We start from the raw sequence: 13,873 nt of genomic DNA on the forward strand, positions 1-13,873 counted from the left end.
ATCACTTTTATAAATTTGGTTTAAGATGATGTAGAGTATTCTTTGTAGTTTCCTTATTAAACTGATTAAAAGGGTAAAACATGTCCTGCTGAACACCGTTACTGACAATCCTCATTTTGTCTGCGTGAGATTCTCCAGCTTTGTTGTTGTTGAGCAACCGAAGAGTGAGCTGTTAAAGCTCCGCCCTCTTCTGGAAAGGGGGCGGGGAGCAGCATCTCATTTGCATTTAAAGGGACATACTAGAAAACAAGAAAAAAGGTGTTTTTGCTCACACCTATCAAAAGTTGTTTTTGTTAATATTATTTAATGAACCTAAGCTGACATGAACTAACAATAATGTTGTATTTTATTAGCTAACACTTTCACTATATTTGAACCTCACTGTATAAAAAGAGGAGATTTTGTTTGTATTTTCTTTTTTCCTTTGCAATTATTGTTGAGTAAATACATTATTGGAAAGACAAGCATTTTCTGCTTTGACATTTATATGAATACATTTTCCATCACAGTAGTTTAACTGGTCATTCCTGTATCTTTTATGTCTTTCAGTCAACTGTATACAGTGAAGAAGAAAAGTTGTGCTTTATCACACCAACTCAACCTTGACATTGAAGAAGTCTTTAGCACAGAACTGTGTAACACCCGAGATGCTCCAGGTACTTTTCTTTACAGTACTTTACACTCAACACTTTAGATAACATTTAACAAGAAAAAAAGAAGGGTGAAATCTGATGTTTTATCAGTGATTATGTCATCAGCTGAAAAGAAATGTTGCTTTACAGACAGACATATTAAAGGGTTAGTTCTGTCATTAAGTACTTATCCTCATGTCATCCCAAACCTGTATGACCTTCGGAACACAAACTGAGATATTTTTATAGAAATCTGAGAGTTTCTGAACTACACATAGGCAGTAACGTCACTGCACACTGCACAGAAAAGTAATAATGACGTTGTTAAAATAGTCAACATGACTGCAGTGGTTCAACCTTAATGTTATGAAGTGATGAGAATACATTTTGTGCACAAAAAACAAAAATAACAAGTTTATTTAACAATTTGTTAATTAAAAAGTAAAAAATTTTACTTTTAAATATGCTTTTGTTATAAAGAACAACATTCATTTCCACACTAGACCCCTGTACTGAAGTTGTAATATTGGCAAGTAATTAAATCTACTGTTTTTATTTCATTGTCTTTCTGTTAAACTTTCATTTTCTCATGAAGATCCTCCCCTTTTGATAAGATATATAATGAGCTCTGAAACAGGTGCAGTATTACATTCACCTCCTGATCAAAGATGGATCTGCAAATCTCAGTTTTTCTTCTCTTCAGTCTTTTCACTGCAGGTATTAAAACAAATAATGTTTGTTTTTAATGTTATTAAATACAAATACAGATAACTGATGTTTCTCTCTCTGTCTCTCTCTTTTTATTATTAAAGGACACTCTCTCATCTGTTATGAGTGTGATTATGGCTCTTGTTCACAGACAACATGCCCCAGTGGATCTACCTGCTTAAGTACAACAGTTGTTTGTAAGTCCAGTATGATGGATTGAAAATTATTGATATATTTTGCTGATGGAGATGCTGCTATAATTTTTTGGTGCTGCACATTATAAATAATGTTGATCTAATATGTAGAACAGCTACTTTTATGGACAGAATTTATAATTGTACACATATAAAATACTGAAATTCATTTTGTTTTCCCTCAAATTCCATAATATAATTCTGAAAAAAAAATATTACATTACTTTGTCTTTTTGCTCTGCTTTTCAGTAAATAATACTATAACTAAGGGTAAAGGTTGTGTTCCAGCAAGTCTCTGTGTAAATGGGTTCGTCAGCTACAGCTCTATAAAGGCCTCTCTTTCCTGCTGTAACACAGACCTGTGTAACTCCCAAGATGCTCCAGGTATTGTATTGTACAGCCAACAGTCATAAAGCACAAAATAATTGTGGTTGGACTTTCTATTGGGGACTGTGACGTCAGCCAAAAAGTAATGTTGCTTCAGAGTTTGTTCACACTTGGCAAGTTTGGTTCAATTAAAACAAATGTGACTGCTTAAATAATCTTAAGAACAAACTTAAGTGTACTCGACTGTGAGACACCATGAATATGTGCTTTTAGCATACTGTCTCTGTATTAAAAATACATTTTTTAATTACCACTTACAGTACATTTGAACCTGTGTATGAAAAGAAAGTATATGAAAGATGGGTTCATGTGTAAGTGGTAATTAAATACAATTTTTTGATACAGCACATTTTAGTTCTTATTTCATGGTGTCTCAAAATAGCACAGTTGAGTACACTTAGATGTTCTTAAGATTATTTTTAGTATATTAAGTACAAAATTAGTGCACGAAAATAGAGCACTTTAAGTATATTATAGAAACATACTTTTTTTTTTCACCTGGGATGCACTCCCCGTAAAGCTGCTTTGAAACAATATATATTGTGAAAAGCGCTATACAATTAAATGTGAATTGAACTGAATTGAATTGAACTTGCTGAGGGAGTACAGCAATATAAAGCATTTAACATACCTGCTCTCAAACCAAGTTGCATGCATTGCTTGTCACCATGAAGGTAACTCTCCAAAAACCCACTTTTTAACAGAAAATCTTCTGAATTAGCATAACAAAACATTAATCACTACTAAATCTTCCACTTAACATTAATCTTGCACAAAAAACATTATCCCCCGGTTTCACAGACGCTTTATCTGGTCTCAGACTAAAATGCATGTTTGAGCTGTTTTAAATGAACGCAACTTGCACTGACATATCTTAAAGTGTTTTAAAGTGTTTAAAAACATGGTGTTCATCTTGAAACAAAACAATGGCAGTACTGCCATTGCTTTGTCTCAAGATGAACACCATGTTTTTTTTCTGGTGTATGCTTATAAAAGCTACTTAAATACCTTAACTGAACTCAAAAGTTAATTTGACTGAACTAATTTGTTTATTTTAAGTTTGACCTACTCAAACCAATTAATTTTTTTAGCATTGGGGTTTATAGTGTGGATAACCTAACCTGTGTGCAGATGGTGTGAGTGTAGTTGATACCAACTATAATTAGACCAGTCTGCAACATTATTATAAACAGCTGAATACCTGCATATTTTTGTAGCTATCGAAATAAGAATGGAGCAGAAGCATCTGAGTGCATGTTCAGCGATGATGCCATATTTTGTTTTGTTTTTAAAAACGCCATTAGAGGGCGTATTTTTGACATTAAAATATTTAAAATATTTCCCTGAACTCTAAACTTTAGCGGAGTTGTAAAACTATTTCTCTGATAGATGTTGAATGAACTCAAAAATAATAGTTAAACTTTTTGGCACATCTTGAGTAAAAGCTACTTTCCATTATAAGTTAGTTATACTGTTTGGGTTTACAGTGTAGATGTTCTTAAGATTATCTTAATAAGTATTAACAGAAGAATTTTTAGTATATTATGTACAATATAAGTGCATGAAAATAGAGCATAAGAAAATGTACTTCTTTTAAGTGTTGTTCACCTAAACCATCTATCACTTTTGTTCTGCTGTTCACAACACTGAGATTGATTCTAGCATACCAACAGCTCCGTTAAAGACCAGCAAGTTTTTATGGGCAGAGTTGAACTGATCTTTCTGGCCAGAGCCCCCTTTTGTGCAGTGTAAATGCGCAGAATGGTTAGAGAATGGACACGTGCTCGGGAACCTGTATTCTGCACCGGAACCGTGTCAGTGGAAAAGGGGTAGAAAGTGAACGCTAAGCGAACCAGAACTAAATGTATAATTTTCTTTTTTTCTGTCCATACCAAAAAACACAAGAGAACCGAAACAACAAGCGTGTAAGACCAGAACAATCCCAGCCAGCAGAGCCATGTGGGGCCCAAATGGGTTTGACCTGGGCTATCTAACTGGGACCCAGCCAGTTTTGCACCCAGTTTCCATGTAGGCCCCACATGGATTTGCCCAGATGAAATGAACACTGCTTAGTGTGCACACTACAGGCTGTTTAATGTAACACTTAATCAGTGTTGGAGGTAATGAGATAATTAAGTGATTGAATAATGATTTTGTATTAGTGAAGAACACCTGCTGTTAACAAGCATAATCACTGAAGGAAAGAGAAACACAAGAACTACTTCCAGCCACAGCCTTGGATGAAATCAACTGAAGATAAAATACATTACATCTCTCAAGATCTGATTAAACAACTCCACAAACAACATTAGCTTCACTTATTACTAACCAGACTGACTTTATTTCTGTCAGACATCTACAGAAGTTCGTATTAAGAATTAAGAAGAGGCTTAGATGTTGATTACTTATTTGAAAGTAATAGTTTGATTTGATGTTACCATTGTGGCGATCAGTGTGTGCTTTAGTCAGGCTCTTGACTTTTTAACATTACTTTTTCTCTTGACATTTGTGTCTGTTTGTTATGGTGAGAACAGCAAGAGAAAATATAATCAGATGTTGTAAGCTGATTGATGATAAGAATATAATCATCATATATTGGCTTAACTCATTGATATTATACGGGTAGTATGTTATTAAACTAGTATTAGTAGTATGTTGTTATGCAATGCATTCTGGGAGCCATGGATAAGTTTCGTATGATGCACTCAGAATGCATTGCACCATTGAAGCATGTCACCATTGTTGAGATTCATATGCTGATTCTTGATGTCTGTGTGCGAGTAAAACTCACAGGAGCCCAAAATATGTAAATGGTGTGTTATAAATCGTTTGATGTTCTGATTAAATTCTATTATTCTCTTGCTGTAGAATCATAACAATAAAACAGAATTAATAACATACTACCCGTATAATATCAATGTGTTAAGCCAATATATGATGATTATATTCTTATCATCAATCAGCTTACAGCATCTGATTATATTTTCTCTTGCTATTCTCACCATAACAAACAGACACAGCTGTCAAGAGAAAAAGTAATGTTAAAAAGTCAAGAGCCTGACTAAAGCACACACTGATCGCCACAATGGTAACATCAAATCAAACTATTACTTTCAAATAAGTAATCAACATCTAAGCCTCTTCTTAATTCTTAATACGAACTTCTGTAGATGTCTGACAGAAATAAAGTCAGTCTGGTTAGTAATAAGTGAAGCTAATGTTGTTTGTGGAGTTGTTTAATCAGATCTTGAGAAGATGTAATGTATTTTATCTTCAGTTGATTTCATCCAAGGCTGTGGCTGGAAGTAGTTATTGTGTTTCTCTTTCCTTCAGTGATTATGCTTGTTAACAGCAGGTGTTCTTCACTAATACAAAATCATTATTCAATCACTTAATTATCTCATTACCTCCAACACTGATTAAGTGTTACATTAAACAGCCTGTAGTGTGCACACTAAGCAGTGTTCATTTCATCTGGGCAAATCCATGTGGGGCCTACATGGAAACTGGGTGCAAAACTGGCTGGGTCCCAGTTAGATAGCCCAGGTCAAACCCATTTGGGCCCCACATGGCTCTGCTGGCTGGGATGTAAAGAAAGCATTTTTTTTTTTCTTTATGTAGAGCCCTCTAATACCCTGAATGGAAAGAAATGTTACAGTTGTGATGGAGCAACACAGAACTGCACAAACATTTTGAGCTGTTCAGGGACTGAAGACCGCTGCATTACAGGTGAGGAGGATGAAGTGATTTTTTTATCTCTTTTTTTTTTAATCTTATGCATTTGCTACAGTTTTCATACCAATAGCTAGCTTAGACACCTCAGCTTTCATTCATGAATCCACTTCTGTTTTCTTTCATCAGGGACTGATGCAAATCAGACAATGGTTGCAAAAGGCTGTGCCTCCAAATCTTATTGTGATGGCGCAGCAGCAATTGCTAACCCTAAGCCTTGGGAGCGTCTCATGTTGTGAGGGGAACCTGTGTAACGGTGATCAGAGTAATGGTGCTCAGAGTGTCTCCCAGAGCTTCCTGTTCCTCTGCTGTTCTCTGCTCTCCTACTTCCTGCTGCACTGAATCCAGCAGCTCTTCATCCTACAACCAGACACACTGTACAGAATATAGAGCTTTTATTTTTATCTGTACTAGATTTGACCTGGTATGAGGAATTTTTAAACATATACAAAATCTGATTAGTTAAAGGAAACATATATATATACAGTTTAATAAAGTTTAATAAAATGTGTTTAATAAAGCTTGCCATGTAAGCATTAAAATGTTGAGCTTGGTAAAGCCTCAGTTTCCTTCTAATCTCCTCCATATCTCTTTAAAATACAGCATTCTGTGCAGAATTCAAATGGGTCTGATATGTTTTGTGGTCCTGCTGTGGTCTGTGGACTGTGGCACGCTGCGGCGGTTCGCCCGACACTAACATCAAACCAGACTTCATTCGCCTCAATGGAAAGTATATGTCTGATTTGTTCCCTATCCCCTATATAGTGTACTACCCCACTAGAAATTTTACGTTCCCAGAACATTCTCAGAATGTCCACACTGGTGTTAAGGACGTTGCCTATATAGTACCATTCCCAGAACGTTCAGAGACGGTCACGATGAGGAGATCTTTTAAGGTTTGGGAAAAGTTATTTGGTGGACCTTCAGGGAACATTCAGGACGTTCTGTGAATGTTTAAGGGGACTATTACTCTAGGACATTCTGTTAACTTCCCAGATGTCTTCTTTGTAACGTTATCGCGTGACCATAAAATAACCAAAATAGAACGCCCCCCTAAAGTCATATCGGGACTGTTATTAAATGATAAACAGGACCGTGTGGGAATGTGCTGTTAATGTCCCAAATATCCTCTTTGTAATGTTCTTTTTTGACCATAAAATAACCAAAATGGAACGTCCTTCTAAAGAGACATAAGGAAACTTGAACTGTAGCACTTTCATTACCAAAAGAGGAAGTTTTAGGAACATCCCAAATGTTCTGTAAAGGTTCGGAACTTTTTCATCATCTTTAGAGGACTTCAAGGCAGCGTTGCGCAAGGTCCTGAGAGTGTCGCCTTCTACGTGGGTATGTTCCGTTCACCATGTAGAAAATAAGTGACCGATTTCAGCTGCAGCTTCAGCGTCTATTTATAGTATAGGGGGCGGGACACTTTATATTCTAGAGAGCATTTGATTGGACAGAACATCTGATGAGAAGCTGAAGTGCAGCGTGATGCCATCAAAATCGGAAGTGAGAGACTGTAAGTTTTGAACACTTATCCTCTCCCGTGGCCTCATGGGATAGTAATGTGTCCAAATGCGCACTTCAGAATCTCACCAGAAGTAATAGGTCACCTGGGAACTTTAGCCTACTGTTTTTCGAATACTATGTAATTGGACATACTATATAGTAGGGAAGTATTCGATTTCTGACACAGAAGTGCTTCAAACTAATTGTTTCAGACTCTGAGAAATTAAGTGATATTAAATGTATATTATGAGAAAATTAAAGTGTTTTTGACCTCAGATGAATGTAAACCTGTTGTAGGAGACAAAATTAGGAGCCTTTTAAATAGCATAATAAGGACATTGCATTTAGCATTATTTATCAGCAGGTGGCAGCAGATGATTTTTTTTGTACCAAAACACTTTGTATCTGCTAAAATCAAACAGCTCAATGCAAAATTAGTTTTCTGGTTTCACAATTATTTTTTATACATTGTCACTGTATTCTGAATGTATTAATTGTAATTGTTATTGTTAGTAATTTTTTAACATATATCAGAGAGGTCACCAGAAAATAAACTACAGTCTGAACAACTAAATGAAAACAAGTGAAAATCTTCATCTTCTGAGCTCTCATGATGATTGACAGTAAATATTGATTACCCTCATTGATAAAACTGATGCTAATCAGCAGTTCAACAAATGGATAACGTAAAAACTGCTGTAGAAAATGTCAAAAGAATTTTGAGGGTCAAAGATCAAATGATCATTTATTATGTTTGTGATCAAATCTGTTCTTGTGCATCTGACATGACATTAATATTAACACATATTATCACAGCAGTCACATGGGTTGCTAAAAATGTTGTGTTTGACAAATGTTTTATGCAAACAAAACACCCAAAGCAACCAACTGTTTGATCAATTAAAGGTTATCAGATATTTTTGTGCTGGAAGGTAGTTGTTGACCGTCATGATGAGGACTGCAGTCATCGACAACGAGGATGGAGCCCACCGCGTAGTCGATGAGCTGAGGTGGTGGAGAGATTTTGATGATTCAAGTGGCCACAACGGAGACGTAGTGAAAGGGGTGGAGGACCAGAGAGCAGCAGACGGTCCGTAGGTCCGCAACGAATGTGAAGCGATGTCTGACCCAGGTGGAGCCGACGTACCCAGGGAGTTCGGCATGGTCGTAAGGCCGATGGTCACCTCCGAGGTCGAGGGTGGAAGGAGCACAGGCACAGGAGTCAGGGCGATGGATGGAGCCAGCTTGAGACCATCCAAAGCTGGAGGTGGAGCTTCAGGCTCCTCGTGCCCAGGAGGAGACGGATCCTGGCAGGCCCGAGATGGTACCACGCTACTGAGAGGAGATGGTGTCGAGGGACTGAAGGGAGACGGAGACCACATGATGGCTGTGGTCTGGGAAACAGGCTGGAATGGGCTCGTGGGCTGCTTGAGTGGGCTCGTGGAAGGCTGAAGTTCCATGCAAAAATCCAAGAGAAGTGGTGAGTCACAGGAGGGTTGGTGATAAGGTGGGAGTGGTGCGCTGGACGGGACCAGCTCAACAGGAGATAGTACAGGGGCAAGAACAATGTCCTCTCCACACTTTAAGTCCAGTAGTGTCTGGGGGGGGGGTTGGGGGTGTCCACCAACACTCCCTCTGCGATGGTAGGTTCAGCCGGCTCACACACCTGGTCGGGCTCTGTGGCGATGTGACCCCCCAATCGCTCTTGTGTGCGTGGGCGGCTCAATCACGGCGATCTCTGTCATTCTACCTGCGGTGGGCTCAGGTTGAAAATCCTCACCGTCTTGGTGGTTCTGGCTGGGCACTGGCTGGGGAGTGGGGCTGGCGGCAACTCCGGCAGTGAATGCTGATCCACAGGACGCCAGCACCCACTCCACATATGAAATGAAGATCTTTACGTCAGTGTTTCCTGTTTACCCTCTCAGATTTAACCGCAGTGGGTTTGAACATCCACAAGGTGGTCAAAACAGTTTTCTGTTGTCTGCTCAGTTCTTTTACTTTGCTCAACATTGATTGCAAATGTTTTACTTGTGGACTCCATTTACTTTGTTTTACCCAATATATTACATTTACAAACCTGATTCCAAAAAAGTTGGGACACTGTACAAATTGTGAATAAAAACAGAATGCAATGATGTGTAAGTTTCAAATTTCAATATTTTATTCAGAATACAGCATAGGTGACATATCAAATGTTTAAACTGAGAAACTGTATCATTTTAAGGGAAAAATAAGTTGATTTTTAAATTTAAATAGGAATGTTGTCCTATTCTTGTCTAATTCAGGCTTCTAGTTGCTCAACTGTCTTAAGTCTTCTTTGTCGCATCTTCCTCTTTATGATGCGCCAAATGTTTTCTATGGGTGAAAGATCTGGACTGCAGGCTGGCCATTTCAGTACCCGGATCCTTCTTCTACGCAGCCATGATGTTGTAATTAATGCAGTATGTGGTCTGGCATTGTCATGTTGAAAAATGCAAGGTGTTCCCTGAAAGAGATGACATCTGGATGGGAGCATATGTTGTTCTAGAACTTGGATATACCTTTCAGCATTGATGGTGCCTTTCCAGATGTGTAAGCTGCCCATGCCACATGCACTCATGCAACCCTATACCATCAGAGATGCAGACTTCTGAACTGAGCGCTGATAACAACTTGGGTTATCCTTGTCCTCTTTAGTCCAGATGACATGGCATCCCAGTTTTCCAAAAAGAACTTCAAACTTAAGAACTTTTGATTCGTCTGACCACAGAACAGTTTTCCACTTTGCCACAGTCCATTTTAAATAAGCCTTGGACCAGAGAAAACGTCTGAGCTTCTGGATCATGTTTAGATATGGCTTCTTTTTTGACCTATAGAGTTTTAGCCGGCAACGGCGAATGGCACAGTGGATTGTGTTCACCAACAATGTTTTCTGGAAGTATTCCTGAGCCCATGTTGTGATTTCCATTACAGTAGCATTCCTGTATGTGATACAGTGCCGTCTAAGGGCCCGAAGATCACGGGCATCCAGTATGGTTTTCTGGCCCTGACCCTTACGCACAGAGATTGTTCCAGATTCTCTGAATTTTAGGATGATATTATGCACTGTAGATGATGATAACTTCAAACTCTTTGCCATTTTTCTCTGAGAAACTCTTTTCTGATATTACTCCACTATTTTTCACCGCAGCATTGGGGGAATTGGTGATCCTCTGCCCATCTTGACTTCTGAGAGACACTGCCACTCTGAGAGGCTCTTTTTATACCCAATCATGTTGCCAATTGACCTAATAAGTTGCAAACTGGTCCTCCAGCTGTTCCTTATATGTACATTTACCTTTTCTGGCCTCTTAATGATACCTGTCCCAACTTTTTTGGAATGTGTAGCTCTCATGAAATCCAAAATGAGCCAATATTTGGCATGAAATTTCAAAATGTCTCACTTTCAACATTTGATATGTTATCTATATTCTATTGTGAATAAAATATAAGTTTATTTGTAAATTATTGCATTCCTTTTTTATTCACAATTTGTACAGTGTCCCAACTTTTTTGGAACCGGGTTTGTGAACAGAATTGTGTGTTGGTTTTGAAAAAGCATAGGCCTATTATTATTTGCATAAATCAAGACTATTGATAATCCACTGATTGTTACTGTCTACCTTAAGTTTTGCCCACATTTCATACAAAATACCATAAAATGTAGGAAGACTGTGGAGAATGCATAAGTTATGAATTCCTAAAAGTGATTTAAAAACTGATTTATTCACTGTTGAATTTAAGCAGTTATTTTTCAATATTACTTCAAAATATATTGATGTATGTAGAGAGATAGGATAGGAGATAGGAGTTTTTCTTATGAAATTTATTGTATTTATATTAATTATAATTATAATATATGAGCGCAACTCATAGAGGGCGCTGCTGGTCCAAAGTCTTTCAAATATAACTCCTTCGAAGTGATGGTGCTTTACGTAACATTTGTGCTGGCTACTGTATACAGTCCACCAGGACACCATACAGACTTTATCAAAGAAATTGCAGATTTTCTATCAGAATTAATACTAGCTGCAGATAAAGTCCTTTTTGTTGGTGATTTTAATATCCATGTAGATAATAAAAAAGACTCATTGGGATTGGCATTTACAGACATTCTAAACTCTATTGGTGTTAGACAACATGTGTCAGGACCCACTCATTGTCATAATCATACTTCAGATCTTATATTGTCACATGGAATCGATATTGATGCCGTTGAAATTCTGCAGCAGAGTGATGACATCTCAGATCATTATCTAGTCTCGTGTATACTACATTTAGTTAAAGCGGCTAAACTGCCTCTCTGCCATAAATATGGTAGAACCATCACTTCTACCACTAAAGATCGCTTTATAAATAATCTTCCTGATCAGTTTCATCGCCTTAGCATACCAGACAGCTTAGAAGACCTCGATGTTGCAACAGAAACTATTGCCTCTGTCTTTTCCAGCACATTAGACTCAGTTGCTCCTTTGTGTTTAAAAAAGATTGGAATTTAATCCAATGCCATGGTACAATGAGAACACTCGGGCCCTAAAAACAGCAGCCAGAAAAATGGAGCGCAGCTGGAAGAAAACAAAACTAGAAGTATTTCGCATTTCGTGGAGAGAGAAAATGATTGAGTACAGAAAGGCATTAAAAACTGCTAGATCTGCCTATTTTTCAAAACTTTTAGAAGGAAATAAGCACAACCCCAGGTATTTATTTGATACAGTGGCTAAATTAACAAGAAATAAAGCTTCAACTTCTGATGTTTCCAAAGGGCAGAGAATTAATGACTTTATGAACTTCTTTACTTGCAAGATTGATAATATTAGAGAAAAAATTATAACCATGCAACCGTCTACTACAGTATCGTGTCAGACAGTGCACTGTAGTGTCCCTGAGGAAAAAAAATCATTTCATTTACTGCTTTAGGAGAGGAAGAATTGTCTAAACTTGTTAAATCATCAAAATCAACCACATGTATGTTAGACCCTATACCGACTAAGCTATTGAAAGAGATGCTTCCAGAGGTCATAGATCCTCTTCTTAATATTGTTAATTCATCTTTATCACTAGGATACATACCAAAAACTTTTAAGCTGGCTATTATTAAACCTCTTATTAAAAAACCACAACTTGATCCTAAAGAATTAGTCAATTACAGGCCAATCTTACTTTTCTGTCAAAAAACTCTGCTCTCATCAGAGTTACTAATGATTTGCTCTTATCATCAGATCGTGGTTGTATCTCTCTATTAGTGTTACTGGATCTTAGTGCTGCATTTGACACTATCGATCACAATATTCTCTTAAATAGACTCGAAAATTATGTTGGCATTAGTGGAATTGCATTGGCATGGTTCAAATCATACTTATCTGACCGTTATCAGCAGTGTTGGGCATGTTACTTTAAAAAAGTAATTAGTTATAGTTACTAGTTACTTCTCACAAATAGTAACAGAGTTAGCAACTGAGTTACATCATTATAAAAGTAACTAATTACCAGGGAAAGTAACTAATGCGTTACTTTAAAAAAAGTCAAATAATTTGAATGCCCCCAATATTAAATATAAGTCTAAGAATAAATTAATCTTGATCCGACTCGTGACTCATGATCCGCTCTTGCTTATGAAATTTCTCTTCACTGTACAATACGTGTTGGTAGCCATTAAAGAAATGTAGTTTCATATTTCTGTTTAAATAGTCCTATGTTATGTTTTAAAAACATTTACTTAATTATGAAAAGTGAACAGCATGAGTAAGATGCATCATAAGATGTGCAATATATCGGGAGACATGAGTGGGTCAGACATGATTTTGACCACTTCATTAAGTTATGTTTTGTAGAAAACCTTTCTTTAAAGTGAATTTCGTTTTGTAAAAATTGTATCTTAATATTAATCAATGTTTCATCAACCAATTGCCTGGATTTAATAAATAAGAAGCAAATATAGCAGACCTATAATATAATCATGGCAGGCGTGGGCGTGATCACTGGCGCGTGAACTGGAGCGCGTTTTTTAGGCTAAATGAACCAAAACTCAGCGACTGTTTGCCTCGCAGACATGAGAAATATATCTATAGAAAGCTTGAAATATCTTAAAAACGAAAAGAAATAGGCTACTCTGATTATGTAGCCTAATCCGACTGAAATGTGCATTCTCTCTCTAAGCGCGTTGAGATGATGAGAGTCAGTAATGTCGACTTCATCTTCGCAGCCGACACTGATTCAGAAAACATTACTTTATTAATAAACAATTAAAATGTCTCCTTGCTGTTTTGGTCACATTCATAATCATTAATTTTGCCGTTTTTTTATGGCAAGCTTTATGCGTGCGCTATAGCCTATATTACGATCATTATTATGGTTTATTCTCCCCAGTATTTAAGAAATTAAATTAATATAAATATGATTAGTCAACTAATGGCTTAAATGAATAACATTTCTGGAGTTGCTTTGACAGATTGAAGTTGCTGTTTATCGCAGTAGAGAGGACCTTCAAACCAGAAAGACACAGCTTACATTTGACTAAAAGGTTTTTGTCTTTATGCTCAACTAAAGTGAAATAATGAGCATATTTCCACTTTGAGAAACTCATCTTGCTCTTAACTTGACTCGCCATGACTGCCGCACATATTTGAATAAACTTAACATGCCCGTCTTCATGTTTACAGTGGTTGGCATCCACCAATCCTACAATGCGTCGCT

The 13,873-nt window shown here is 37.1% G+C and overlaps 1 protein-coding gene across 1 annotated transcript; it reads left to right on the forward strand.

The window, feature by feature from the left end:
- Window positions 1-1,208: 1,208 nt before the first annotated feature.
- LOC125252882 (urokinase plasminogen activator surface receptor-like) lies at window positions 1,209-6,451 on the forward strand. The gene is made up of 5 exons (XM_048166530.1): window positions 1,209-1,349; window positions 1,445-1,537; window positions 1,784-1,918; window positions 5,543-5,650; window positions 5,783-6,451. The coding sequence occupies exons 1-5, from the start codon at window positions 1,301-1,303 to the stop codon at window positions 5,890-5,892; spliced, it is 495 nt and encodes a 164-aa protein (XP_048022487.1). The 5' UTR covers window positions 1,209-1,300; the 3' UTR covers window positions 5,893-6,451.
- Window positions 6,452-13,873: the final 7,422 nt, after the last annotated feature.

The sequence above is a fragment of the Megalobrama amblycephala genome, linkage group LG18 (genome assembly GCF_018812025.1).
Source record: "Megalobrama amblycephala isolate DHTTF-2021 linkage group LG18, ASM1881202v1, whole genome shotgun sequence".
Classification (NCBI taxonomy): Eukaryota; Metazoa; Chordata; class Actinopteri; order Cypriniformes; family Xenocyprididae; genus Megalobrama; species Megalobrama amblycephala.